The 14,492-nt window shown below is 36.1% G+C and overlaps 1 protein-coding gene and 1 long non-coding RNA gene across 2 annotated transcripts in view; both read left to right on the plus strand.

Moving 5' to 3' along the window:
- Nucleotides 1–239: 239 nt before the first annotated feature.
- LOC147840597 (uncharacterized) lies at nucleotides 240–4,780 on the plus strand. The gene is made up of 2 exons (XR_015509254.1): nucleotides 240–2,519; nucleotides 2,994–4,780. It is a non-coding gene; the product is annotated as an uncharacterized LOC147840597 (long non-coding RNA).
- Nucleotides 4,781–11,230: 6,450 nt separating this feature from the next.
- snx19b (sorting nexin 19b) overlaps nucleotides 11,231–14,492 on the plus strand; it is a 42,769-nt gene continuing 39,507 nt past the window's right edge. The window contains exons 1-2 of the mRNA XM_087283884.1: nucleotides 11,231–11,353; nucleotides 12,858–14,457. Coding sequence (XP_087140010.1) covers nucleotides 12,877–14,457 — 1,581 coding nt within the window. The 5' untranslated portion in view covers nucleotides 11,231–11,353; nucleotides 12,858–12,876. The remainder of the gene's footprint in view (nucleotides 11,354–12,857; nucleotides 14,458–14,492) is intronic.

Here is a 14,492-nt window from a genome sequence, read left to right on the forward strand (position 1 = left end):
AGTTAACAGTGTTTTGGGAGTTAACTGGTTTAAATACAGTTTTAGAGCATCTTGCAATGTAAAAATAAGCAGTTTTTTATAATTTCTTAAGCATAGTTTATTATTAGGCTATTCATAGGCTATATTTGTAAATACAGCTGATGTAAAAGCATTTTTAACGTTGAAAATTTTTTTAGGCTACTGCAAAAAAAAAAAAAAAACTGTTTTCATTGTAACCTAATGTGTTTATTTAACTATTAATATTATAGTAATTTTGGTGATTGACTGCTGGCATAACAATGTGGATGATGGAACGTTACCATTAGTAGCTAGACTGTCAAAAACTTTTTAATACTTTTAATTGCAGTTAATGCACTTTTGAAAGATATCACTTAGCCAGATTGCTTGGTCAGTTAAATTATGCTACTGAAGTAATGTTTATTCAACAATAATTCTCCAGTACCAATAGCAAAACTGATAATGTCAGATCTTATCCATATGTAGCACTAATAAAGTACTGAGTTTCGGTACCCATCCCTATATTTACCATAAACATCAGTGTTTGTCGGAACTATAAACTGTTCTTCCAGCACTGCGCTGTTATTTAATTGTTAATAACTAACTGAAAAAGTTTAAAAACTGAATCTCTCTCGATCGAACGCTTAGAAGGATTATTAAACATATGCAAATCATTATCATTTATCATTCATGTTATGCGGGTTCGAATTGAGATCATGATGTTTTAATGCTTAATCATGCAGCTTTACACTGAATGCATTAATGCAGTTTAAACAAACAATGACAGAAAACACCTTTAATTAATAACCTAAGAAAGCATTTAGGTAGATCCCACCACAACCTTTTTGGTTATCATTATATTTTACGGGGAAACCAAAATGCTTTCATACACATGATTTGAATGCAATGGGAGGCGATCTCTCTGCTATTGTTTTAAATGTTGGATTAACCCACACGTGTGCAACAAATCCTGAATTGTGATCCGTATGTAATCTGTAAAATTGTATTCTGTTACACCCCTACTAGCTACATAATTCAGAAATGTATATGGGGTACATTTTCACAATGAGTCTGTGTTGGATTAACGTATAACCAGTTTAACAGACTTAAGCATTCTTTTAGTTATTCAAGTGCAAAATGAGATGAAAGGCTGTTTAAACAGAAGTCAGGAGCAGCAGGCGAGCAGCAGGCTCCATTGAAAATATTATGGTAGAATAAACTTCCATATTTTAAAGACATGGTGCTAAAGAATGGAATTTAATTCGGTGCTTTTTCTCTGGTCTGAGACCCACTTTATATCGTATCTCAATCCGCCAAAGAAGATCACTGATTTTTAAAGAAACCAGATTTTAAATGCGACAATTCACTGGAAAATTAAACGTCTGTGTGCATATACCTCATTAAGTACTTATGAATGCATATTATAATAAAATAAATGAAGGCATTTTGATATGTTTCAGGTAAAAAAGAATTACTACACAATTATGGGGTGATGTGGTGCAGTAGGTAGTGCTGTTGCCTCACAGCAAGAAGGTCGCTGGTTCGAGCCTCAGCTGGGTCAGTTGGCGTTTCTGTGTGGAGTTTGCATGTTCTCCCTGCATTTGCATGGGTTTCCTCCGGGTGCTCCAAGGTTCCCCACAAGTCCAAAGACATGCACTATAGGTGAATTGGGTAGGCTAAATTGTTTGTAATGTGAATGAGTGTGTATGGATGTTTCCCAGTGATTGGTTGCGGCTGGAAGGGCATCGCTGCGTAAAACATTTCCTGTAAAGTTGGGGGTTCATTCCGCTGTGGTGACCCCTGATTAATGAAGGGACTAAGCTGAAAAGAAAATGAATGAATAAACATACAATTACACAATATAGAAATAAAGTCAATAGTCTTTATGCGTACTTGTTGGCTATTAAACATGAGGAAATAAGGTTTTGTGGTTCAGCTATATTGTCACGTTTTGCTAATTACACCTGGACCCTATAAAATAAGTTGGGTTGTTTTCGAGATTTTTTTTTTTTAGGTCAGTGATTAAAATTAAAGCTTTGTAATAAAAAATAGAATAATTGAAAAATAACTGAAGTCATAAATGTTGACTTTTTTTCTTTTGTACATTATTGTCAGCATGTATTTCTTGCAAAATGAAAAACAAATATGTAACGTTTGACTATAAAGATCATTAATAGATAAAGTACCATAAACTAACGAAGACGACTGCTAGGCTTAAACATTTGCATTCATTTTAATCAACAAATAAGCATGAACTATTATTAATAGATTAATCATAAAAAAAAACATTAGAACTGAGATGCTCTAATATGACAGATTGCATTTAATGTTTCTAAGTAAAATCAGTAGTCCACCATGTTTTTGCTTTTAAAATTAATGCTCAAAAAATAGATATCAAGATTTATATTTATCTTCATTGGTTATCTGCTTTCAAATTTGAAGGGTTATCTGTATTGTGAAAAATTTCACACCAGTGCAGCCCTAAATAAAATATTTAGAGCTAGAAAAAATATATTTATACAGTTGAAGTCAGAATTCCCTGCCCCTTTTCAATTTTTTTTCTTTTTTTTTAATTTTCCCACATGATATTTAACAGGCCAAGGGCATTTTCACAGTATCTCTGATAATATTTTTTTCTTCTGAAAAAAGTCTTATTTCTTCTATTTCGGCTGGAATAAAAGCAGTTATTAATTAAAAAAAAAAACATTTTAAGGACAAAAGTATTAGCCCCTTTAATATATTTTCTTTTGATAGTCTACTGAACAAACCACTGTTATACAATAACTTGCCTAATTACCCTAACCTGCCTAATAAATCTAAATAACCTAGTTAAGGCTTTAAATGTCACTTTAAACTGTACAGAAGTGTTTTGATAAATATCTTGTCAAATATTATTAACTGTCATTATGGCAAAGATATTCTATATTCTTATTCTATCCGTTAAACAGAGATCGGAGAAACAACATAAACGGAGCAGAATACTTCCGAATAATTAGTAGATTTAATTGATTTGAATAGGAATACTCATACATTTGAAGGTATTTAACCATCACCCCCCCCTTCCAACCCACACACACACACACCCCCACACCCTATCAGGTTGACCATAAGTATTCCGATACCCCTTAGTGCAACACAATGCTTGGGAAAAACTCTTTTGTATCCAGTGAATTTTGTATCCAGCAACGAAGACTCTTCAGATCAACATTCTGCCTGTTGGAAACATTAGTCTCTATTAGACATTTCAGTTGTGTTTCTGCTAGCATCAGCTGATCGTCTGAGGCAGTTCGAGTTATCGACTCTGTCGCCCACTGTTCAGATGGATAGCAACCAAATGGTGTTGCAGGGATTGATCTGGCTGAATCAATAAGTTCTGGATGCAAAGAGACACAGTTTATCAGAGCATGATGTCAAGTCTATTGAGCAAGTGCTATTGTTGCTTTGAAGTTTTTTTTTTTTTCCTCAATCTGCTTTGGCTCCAACTGCAATAGAAGTGTGCAGAATTGAAAAAAAAAAAAAATTATTAATTTATTTGACAACAATATCAAAAAGTATTTTGCTGTCTGTTTTGTTTTGGTACGTTGGCTATTTAGGCCTGTCATTGGTTTAGACCAGGGGTGCCCATATTTCTTATAAAGGGCCAAAACCCAATCTTGATGGAGTGTGGTGGGCCCAAGGTAAATATACCAAACTCTATTACATTAAGGTTGCCATGGATAATTTCCTAATTTATTTAATCTTCAAAAATAACTATAAAACATTCCTCTATATTCACTCATGCAATGTATATCTTTTAACTTTATAATGAACCTTTTACAGTTAATAACATTTACTCATTTATAAAAGAATAGGTTTCCACTAGTCGCGCTGCACCTCTTTTTGCCTTCATTTGCTCACTGATGTCTTCTGTATTGTCCCTTATGCGCCAAGTGAAAGTATTTATTTTTTGAAAAAATCTGATTCATTTATAACATTTAATTAAAACATTTAATTTAAGTTTTCTTTAATAAAAAAGGTTACATAAAATTGGAAGTGAAGATCTCTGTAAAAGGCAGTCGCCCCATCCTTCCCCATCATTCTCACTCTCTTCTCAGATGACATGGTGGGCCAAATCACAGGTTACCATGGGCCAACTTTGGCAAGCAAGCCCTAGTTTGGGCATCTCTTGTTTAAACAAATGACATTCAATAAATTCAATATATCGTGATAATTAACATGCCCTTAAAACATTACGTTTGCTGTTTGCTTAAACTACTTATTTTAAAGAAGTTAAAACAACACAAATGTTTGAGGTTTTTTTTTTTTCTAGACAACTTAATTGTTTTATGCTCAATCCACTTAAATTCGAAAAAACTAATAAGTTAACATAATTCCTTCATGTTGTCGCAACACAAATCGATTGTTTGGAAGCCAGCATTTTTTTTATGATATATGATTTAGATAATGTGAATAATTCTTTATTAGTTAAACTTTAAGGGATATTCACATTGTATTTGCAGTGGTAATAATAACAGTTCATTGATTAGCTTAATAGTTTAAACATGGACATTTTGATATGTTAACCTTTTTTACTACATGCTGAAGTATTGACAGAACATTCTTTGACTATTTATTTGGCAACTGTATATTACCACTGTAGTTAATGCCTAATACATTAAAATAGTAGTCGTAATCGTTTAATTAAATGGAGTCAAGTCATTATCTAATAAAATTTAATTGTATTATTTAACTAATGTTATCATATAATTGTAATAAATCTGGCTTTTTATCACTGTTGATTTTATTTCATTAAGATTTATTAATGAGACTTTATTGTAATGTGTTACCTACTGTATTTTATAATCTTTTGGCAATTTAATTGGTTGAAGCATTTGTTTACTCTGAGATATATATATATATATATATATATATATATATATATATATATATATATATATATATAATGTCAGAATTATTAGCCCCCCTTTTGAATTTTTTTTCTTTTTTTTTTATATTTCCAAATTTATGTTTAACAAAGCAAGTAAATTTTCACAGTATGTCTGAAAATATTTTTTCTTCTGGAGAAAGTTTTATTTGATTTATTTCGGCTAGAAGAGCCAGGCTCAAAAAACAAAACAAAAAATGAACCAGGAATTTTATACCACTCGGAAGCAAGGTTATTAGCAAAGAAATAACGTTATGTTCATATCATTTTTTTAAACTTGACATATGCTTGACTTAAAAAAAAATATCTTAAAGCATTTGAGAACCCTTTTATATGATTACGAATGCACACCAACATGTGTATACGTGTAAAATAAGCTCTATTGGGCTACTCAAATCTCCCACAGGCACAGCAGACCTTAAGTAAAATCAATGATGGGTTAATACAAAATCATAATTAACTAAAAACAACGACATAGTATAACAATAAAATAACACATTAAATATTGTACCACAAGTAAAGACAGAAATAAAATTAAATAAAAAAGGAAAATTATGCTAAATGCTTTTGTTGGAGAACGAGTGATGGAAAGAAATTGTTTATAGAGTTTAATGTACATTACACTCATGTTCAGTAGATGGCGGTATGAACTTACTTCATGCTGCAATTACCAAAATGAAGAAGAACATCGCGTGAGTCCTACGATTGTTATTTACGTTATTGTGTACAATGAACACATTACATTCAAATACCTGCCAGAAGCTTAAAAGTTAACCCTTTAATACCCCAAATGGGCAAGCGGAAAGACCTGAGTGACTTTGTGAAGGGCCAGATAGTGATGGCTAGACGGTTGGATCAGAGCATCACCGACACGGCCAATCTGGTGGGCTGTTCCCGCTCTGTGGTGGTCAGTACTTATCAAAAGTGGTGCAAGGATGGACCACCGGGAAACCGGCGACAAGGTCACGGTCGCCCGAGGCTCATCGATGAACGCGGGGAGCAAAGGCTGGGTCGTCTGGTCCAGTCTCACAGAACAGATACAGTAGCTCAGATTGCTGAAAAACTCAATACTGGTCATGAGAGAAAGATCTCCAAACACACGGTGCAGCGCAGCTTGCTGCGTATGGGGATCCGAAGGTGCAAGACCTCCGGGCGAAGCGCGCATAAAACGCCCGGGAACCCGCAGAAAGCGCCTGCTAACGGGCAAGCGGAGGACCATAAGTGGACCATGGAGCGATGGAAAAATGTTTCTCCGGCTAAGAAACAGCCGGAGAGCACTGACGACTAATTTTGGGTGCCGAAATCATTGTCTCTCAAAAACTTTAATGCAAAACTTGTTGACTTGACTTGTTTAGACAGAGCCTCCCGGATGTGCCCGCAAACGCACCCGGTGCTCAAATACGACGCGCACCCCTCTCCACTTCATCCCTCTCCGCCCTTCAGATATCGCATCATCAGCATCCCTAGATATTCAGATATTTGCTCAGTGAACTATTTCATTCTTCCTTTTAGATGGTAACCAGCCTTCAAGTCAAGTGCACCTTTCTACAAACTCATTCTGAGGCATAAGTGACAAAAACTGCTTAAAAGTGCATGCCAGCATGATTCTTTGCTAATGGCTGCTGGTAGAAGTTTCTGATGGTATGGTAATCTTGGATAAAAATATGACGGTTTCACGGTATCATGGTATTGAGATAACTGCTCTAAAAAAGTTCTTTTTAAATGTATATATATATTTATTATATTTATTAAAATTCCCCCATTGATCACAGTATGGTTTATTTTAGGAAACATTTATAATATTTTGGAACAGTAAACTTGTCAGGTTAAATAATTAAATTAAATGAATGACATCTCCTATATTCATTAGTTTCTAAAACACAGATTACTTTACAAAACTTAAAAAAAAAAAACACTTTAAAACCCCTACATATGCCGTAGGAACACTATAACAGAAAAGTTTATCAATTTTAAAACTTTTCCAAACCGCAGTAAACATTGAGACCGGTTATTATGCTGACTGTGATTTCTGAATTGCAAACAAGGCACATTTCTGAATTTAATGGCCAACCAAACTTATAATGAAATGTATTTTATTATTTGTTGTGGGTTCCATATAGACTGCATTGAAAATGTTGCAACCTTTTGTTACTTGAAATGTTTGAATCTTTACCATCTATAATTAGAATTCTTATTGAAAGTAAATGACATGGGTTAAAAACTATGGACAAAGGGGTCACCTTGATTAATCCCTCTGAAATGTAAATGTATATGTTATCTGCAGTATGGTAATTCATTTGGAAAGATATTTTATTTACACCATCACATTCGTGCAAGTATTACATTTTTTAAAGGTATTTAAAAATGTAGTAAAAGGTATTAATTTCAACTTAAGAAGTTCTGTATATACCCCGACAAAGTATTTTTTCAGCTATTATAACTTTATTATATATATATATATATATATATATATATATATATATATATATATATATATATATATATATATATATATATATATATATATAAATTATATAAGCTTTGGTCAATGTCATGATAAAACAGTATAATGTGATAAAAGTTAACAGCAAATAATTGTAACTAGAAATTTTGAGACCTTCAGAAACCTATACATTGGTTAACTGTGACTATAAAATGTCAGTAAGTCCCCGTCTAAACGATTTAGTTAATCTAAAAATTAATATTCTGTTATTATTTACTCATCCGGCAGCACAGTGGCCAGGTAGTTAGCACTATTGCCTCACAGCAAGAAGGTCGCTGGTTCGAGTCCCTGCTAGGCCAGTTGGCATTTCTGTGTGAAGCTTGCATGTTCACCCCGTGTTCGCGTGGGTTTCTCCGGGAGCTTCAGTTTCCCAAACAAAGTCATTTTTACAGTTTTTTTCTACACGTTTTCAGTTGAACCACTAAATTCACATGGAATGTTTTGATGATTTGTTTTAAACTTCAAATGCCTTGAGATCCTTGCTGTGTATGGAGGATCAGAGAGCTCCCGGATATCTTCAATTGTGTTATGAATGTCTCATGGGTTTGTAACGTTCTTAGGATTCATTAATTTTCCTTCAGCTTAGTCCCTTATATATCAGGGCTCGCCACAGCAGAATGAACCACCATTTGATCCAGCATATGTTTTATGCAGCAGATGCCCTTCCAGCTGCAACCCAGTACTGGAAAACACCCATACATTCTAACATGTACACACACACTCATACAACCCACATAAACATGGGGAGAACAAACTCCACACACACAGAGACGAGGAAGTGCAGCTCATCAGCAGAGCAGTGTGGACACAGTCTATGCTATGGGGTCCTCCATGGCTCATCTACACACTCAGAATGTGTCCACGGTACTGGCTCAGCAGCTTTCTCTGACTGTTAATGTTGGTCAGGTATGGGGCCAGTTCATACTCAGATGGAAGCATGCTAACTTTTTTATTTGTCGTACTTTAATTTGCCAATTCAGTATACATTCCTCCTGGGTAATCTTTTCTATTTCTTTAGTCGTTAGATGTTGGGACTGCGTTTGTGGGTTTTTGTAAATTGTGTTTTTCTCTGTTCGCTGCCCAGATGTGCATTTTTATATCTGAGGGCTTGCTGATGGTAGCTCTCTGAGCTGGAGTCTGACAAATGGAGCCAGAACTTCCCTGCTCTCTTCTGGATTTCTGAGAGCAGAGGGAACCTGCCTACTTCTGCTCTGCAACCTAGACTAGCTGTGTTTCTGTGAACTCCGACAATGTTTTTGCAAAATTCCAGATGAAAGATTTCAACTGAGCTTTTTCCCCAAGATTTATCAGATAATTTAAATGTGGGTCTCCAGAGTTCACAGCCACGTTTTACAACAATGTGATATATTTTCAGCCACAGTTTAATGGGCGGGTTAAATTTATAAAGTTTTAAAAGCCCCGTGTGCCTCAGACCCAAATAACTATAAGAAGTGACTTGGTCAAGAGTTGTTCCTCTAATTTTAAAACTGTATTTTTTAGTGATTGACATCCTCAATAATTAACCCCTCGACTCAATTTGAGTTAATCAATGATTTCTGAGAGGAAAGTGGCCTCTTTACACAAATTCACTTTATTTGAATGGCCATGACAAAATGTGTGCTTTTCAGCAAAAGCTGTAGTACCTTTGAATGCTTTCCTTGTTTTAGCCTAAACACCCGCCGATGACCTACTCACATCTGCAGCTCCTCCATGATGGTCGCCCAGCGTTCTCCAGCACAGTGCCTAGACTGCAATTTTGCACAAGATGTTTGGCCAGAGGGGAAATGGTCGTGCCCAACTGAGGCTGGTTTCTCTCAAGGTTTTTTTTCCTTCACTTTCATCAATTAGTAAAGTTTGTTCCTCGCTACTGTCGCCACTAGCTTGGTTTGGGACTTGTGGAGCTGCTCATCGATGGATTTTCTCTTCAGTGTTTGAGCTCTCAGCAGTGAAAATTAAAGCACACTAAACTGATCTAAACTGAACTTCAACTCTGAAAACTGGACTGACAGTTTCAATTTACTATAATCTTCTATGTTAAGCAGCTTTGACACAATCTACATTGTAAAAGTGCTATAGAAATAAAAATTAATTAAACTGAATTTCTGTAAGAATCATGTGACGGGGAATTCATGGTTTTATGCATAGAATATTTAAATCTTGTGTTTTCACATTCGATTAGAGGAACAATCTGGAGAGAACATTAATGGTATTTACATATGACAAACATTCGGCTTGTCTCGTCTGTGTTTTCCAGGGGATTCCCTCAAATTTACAGCATAACGGAAATAACTGTCTGTCTCTGAGGAAACAGATGCTGAACTTCAGTTGTAGCACTAACAGTTTTAACAGCACTGGATTTTTTTTTCATCTATGTTCAGGCATGACAGGCAGCTGTTTTAGCTCTTTTTGCTTTCAGATGAATGTATGTGATACTACATTTCCAGGACTCTTCGTTTGCATGATTTTGGTTTTATGTTCACAGTTTTTTTTTTTTTTTTTTATCTATTTTTGTTTTGTTTTTGAAAAAAGGAGAGAAAAGTGATCGAAAACGATGTGATGAAATATTGTGATTAACTATCATAACTTAAAATATTAAATAGCTTTAAAAAGTAAATCTTCAAAGCTATTTGAATATTTTAAGATGTAATTAATTCCTGCGATTAAAGCTGTATTTTAAGCATCATTACTTGAGACTTTAGTGTCACATTTGTCAATGTGGTCAGTAGTATTTTCTTATGAATGATAATACTTCTTTTTCCGAATTCTTTGATGAATACAGTTCAAAATACTGTATTTTTTAACAAAATATTTTTGAAAATTATACATTACTGGATTGTTACTTTGGATGTTGAATAACTTTGAATTGTAGTATGTCATGATTTTCATTAATATATTGAGCAAAACTGTTTTCATTCATTCATTCATTCATTCATTCATTTTCTTTTCGGCTTAGTCCCTTTATTAATCAAGGGGTCGCCACAGAGGAGTGAACTGTCAACATATCCAGCAGTTTTACGCAGTGGATGCCCTTCAAGCCACAACCCATCACTGGGAAACACCCATACACTCTCATTCACACACATGTACTATGGATAATTTAGCTTACCCAATTCACCTATAGTGAAATCCCACGCGAACGCAGGGAGAACATGCAAACTCCACACAGAAACGCCAACTGACCCAGCTAAGGCTCAAACTAGCGACCTTCTTGCTGTGAGGCAACAGCACCTACTGCGCCACCCTTGCAGCCTTCTATTTATGTCAAATTAAATCTAATAAATTCAAATGGAATATGTCCCAAAATGCACTAGAAACCATTACGTTAAGTTGTTTTTATTGTTTGAAAGGATAGTTCACCTGTAAATAAAATGCACTCAAGTGTAGGCTTATCCTCACGTGATTCCAAATCTTCATAAACATTCTACAAAATATCTTCTCCTGTGTTCAACAGATAAAAAAGAAACTGATACAGGCTTGGAACAAGTGAAGGTGAGAAAATTATGACAGAATTTTCCGTTTTTAGTGAACTGCCCCTTTAAGTTGATCGTGACGCGCGCAGCCTCGAGGAAAACAGTAGAGCTTCCGTGATGGTTTATTTTGTAATTCTGTTTACCGTAGCATATAACTTTCTGCCGTGAGACACAATAAGTGATGTAACCCTCTCCCATTCTCTTTAATGCGTGGTAAAAATAAAACAGCAATAAAAGAGAACAATGACTGAGGCCTGCAGTATAGTGTTGGGGCTGCGGGTTTGGGCGTATGGCCTCCAGAGGGCGACAAAACCCCGAGTTCATCAACTCATCATCAGAGGCGGAGATGCAGAGGAAGAAGCTGTCAAAACATTGCGAGGCCGTGTGAGAGTCGGCTTTTCAACATGAATTAGTTTGGCTCCAAATTTGCACATTATTTCCAGCACCCATGTTGTTAAGGTAAGATCATTTCAATCATCATTGTTTTACGTTGAAACACATGACTTGTTCTTTTAAAGAGCTCGAAACGCTAGCTTGATACCCATCAAAACATACACAACGTCATTATTATACACATAACGCCCAAGTGATGTCATCATAACTGTAAACAAAACTAGACTTTATATTAAGCTTGATCTTTCTTTTGTATGTTTTTCTGATTTCGATCGTATGTTTATACAGCATTCGAGTAATTTTGTGTCAAATCGATAACTGTTGACTGATTATTAATTAGACGCCCACCTTACAAACAGCTGTCACGATAACAGTAACATTAAATGCATTCATTGATTCATTGATTGATTCATTCATTCACTTTCTTGTCGGCTTAGTCCCTTTTTTAATGTTGCATTCCTTCAGGTCTGGATATTGTGTATGATTTCCTATTTTGACGACACAGAAGACTATATTGTCAATATTCATAGCAGAAACAATAAATATATGACCATTTCTATTAAAAATCAGGGTTTATTTATTATTTTTTTCATTATTAAATAGGTTAATATTACCAGCAAAATTAAACTAAAAGTTGGCACAAAAGGACTATAATCATGATTTACTTTCCATTCAATAGCTGAATGATTATAGTCTCAGATCTTTTTTATACACTACATGATCATCAGATTTGTTTTATTGGATAGTACTCTTTGGTGTATTTTCTTGACAGGCAAGATTAGTAAATTATGATAGAAATTAAATTTTTTTTAATTAGGGCCGTGCAATATGATAGTATATATCATATAGACAAAATAAAAAGTCTATCTTCATATTATGGTCTATCATTAGTTTACAGTAATACTTTTTCATAATTTATATGAGCGCAATACTACACACAACTACACGGATGCAGACTGAAACATGAGTCACAGTATCATTGGAATCATGAAAGTACAATGTTTGTTACGTTTTGCATTTTATTTAGGGATATTCTTTATTTTCATGTTGGACCTGTCATCATTAGATTTAAAAAAGTGTTTATTTATTTATTCATTCATTTATTCATTCATTCATTTGCTTTTCGGCTTAGTCCTTTTATTAATCTGGGGTCGCCATGGCGGAATGAACCGCCAACTTATCCAGCATATGTTTTACGCAGTGCCCTTCCAGCCGCAACCCATCTCTGGGAAACAACACTCTCATTCACACACATACACTATGGACAATATTGAAAATGTGTTTAATATTTCATTAATATTTTTGGTGTATATTTCTAAATAGAAAACATTTCCCCTGAAGTTCTAAGTTATCAATACCAATAATTATCTCAAACTTGTACTCTTTTACTGGCAGGGTTGGGATGTATACTACTGGTCACAAAAATTAAGAAAAACACCCCCTGAACTTTGCTGTCTTTGTATTGGGGCCTTAAGCATAAAAGAAAAGTTAACTTTGTGATCAATGCATTAGGGCTTTTATGTTTCCGGGTTTTAAAATAATTGCTCTGCTTCATAATTTTCATTGACAGGAGAATGTAAACATCTGCAATGTCTCAGCCTGAGCATGTCAATGCAAGTCCCTGGGGCTTGTCTGAGTTATTGGTCCAGAAGAGGCTGCTTGGTTTTGGGGCGCTGTTGGCCTGGATGGTCTTGTTCCACCTTCTGGTCAACGTTTGGCTCCTCTGTGTTTTCACAAGCCTCTTAGTGGTCTTAGGTGGTTGGCTGGGTTCTCAGGCTGTCCTAGTCTCAGACAGTGTTGTTCATCTGGAGCGCTTTATTAAGCTGGAGGAGATCCAAGATAGTGCTGAGAGTGAACAACAATTGGAAGATGAAATCCAAAAGACAGTCGATAAAATCGTACGCGACTTTGTCACATCATGGTACAGTACTGTTTCCGATGAGCAAGAGTTTGAGGATGAGGTTCACAATGCCATGATCTCTATGGCCATGGAGCTGAAGGGTCGAGCATCAAGGGTTGACAGGAAAACTTTGTCCCAGAGGGTGCTTGATCTCTCTGGATGCCATCTTCAGGGCTTCTTGAGTGCCAGTGGAAAACAAGAGGTTGACAAAGATGGAGATCTCTGGGGGACATACAGCAAACTCTGTCCTCCTCATCCCGCTCTTCAGAGCGCTGCTGTCGAAGTAAACTATGTACGGGCCATTGTAGATCTCCTTCTACATGTTCTTGTACCTCCTCCACATTTAGAAACACGAACAGGTCGATTTGTGGTGGGCGAACTTATAACATGCAATGTTATTCTGCCTTTAATTGCAAAACTATCTGATCCAGATTGGCTAAATCTTTTAATTGTAAGCATTTTCACCCAATCCAGTGAACCTGGTTCAGAACCAGAACCAGTAGAAATTCAATCTCCACCACAGGTTGTATCTGCTCAAGAAAATGCACAGCAAGAACTTGCGGTTCCTTGCGTTCTGACCCTAAAAGTTACCCCAGACACACCCAACATAACAGAGGCCTCAACGCCAGAACTTGCGGCTTATGATGTCATTGATTCTGCAGAACTTTTTTCTCCACACAACCTGGAAGAAGATGAATCTCGGACAACCAAACCATTCCCGTTGGGTTTTAGTCCCAGGGATTACCTGCGACTAAGCAAGCCAAATCCATTCTACCAAGAAACCGACTCCGATTTGGAATCTCCTCTGACGGACTTCAAGCGGGGCTCCTTGGAATCATTGGTTCTAATTGGTACAGAGGAAACCCTTTCAGAAAGACTCACCGAATGCGTCACTCCAGTTGACCCTTTGTTAGACCTTGAGGATGACCTTCCAACTTACACCAATACAGCAGAGAAGGAGCCATCAGCAGCACATTCTGCCAGTGTCCCAGAGGAAGAGGCATCAAGTTTTTGTACTCTCCAGCCATCGGAGAAGTGCAACTCGAGTATAGACCAGCCAGGCCTGTTAAATCCTGGTGACCTGGCTTTGAATACACCCATCCAGGTCACTTCACCAGGTGGGATGGCATCTCTGGCACCTTTCAACTTTGAGCCCCTCAGTAGTCCAGAGGGTCCGGTTATTATCCAGAACCTCCGCATCACTGGTACCATCACTGCCAAGGAACACAGAGGCACTGGATCCCATCCCTACACTCTCTACACTGTAAAGGTGAAATATGTGTCTTTTTTTCCTGAAGAGTAAAG

Source organism: Danio rerio, chromosome 15 (genome assembly GCF_052040795.2).
Source record: "Danio rerio strain M-AB ecotype USA chromosome 15, GRCz13ab, whole genome shotgun sequence".
Classification (NCBI taxonomy): Eukaryota; Metazoa; Chordata; class Actinopteri; order Cypriniformes; family Danionidae; genus Danio; species Danio rerio.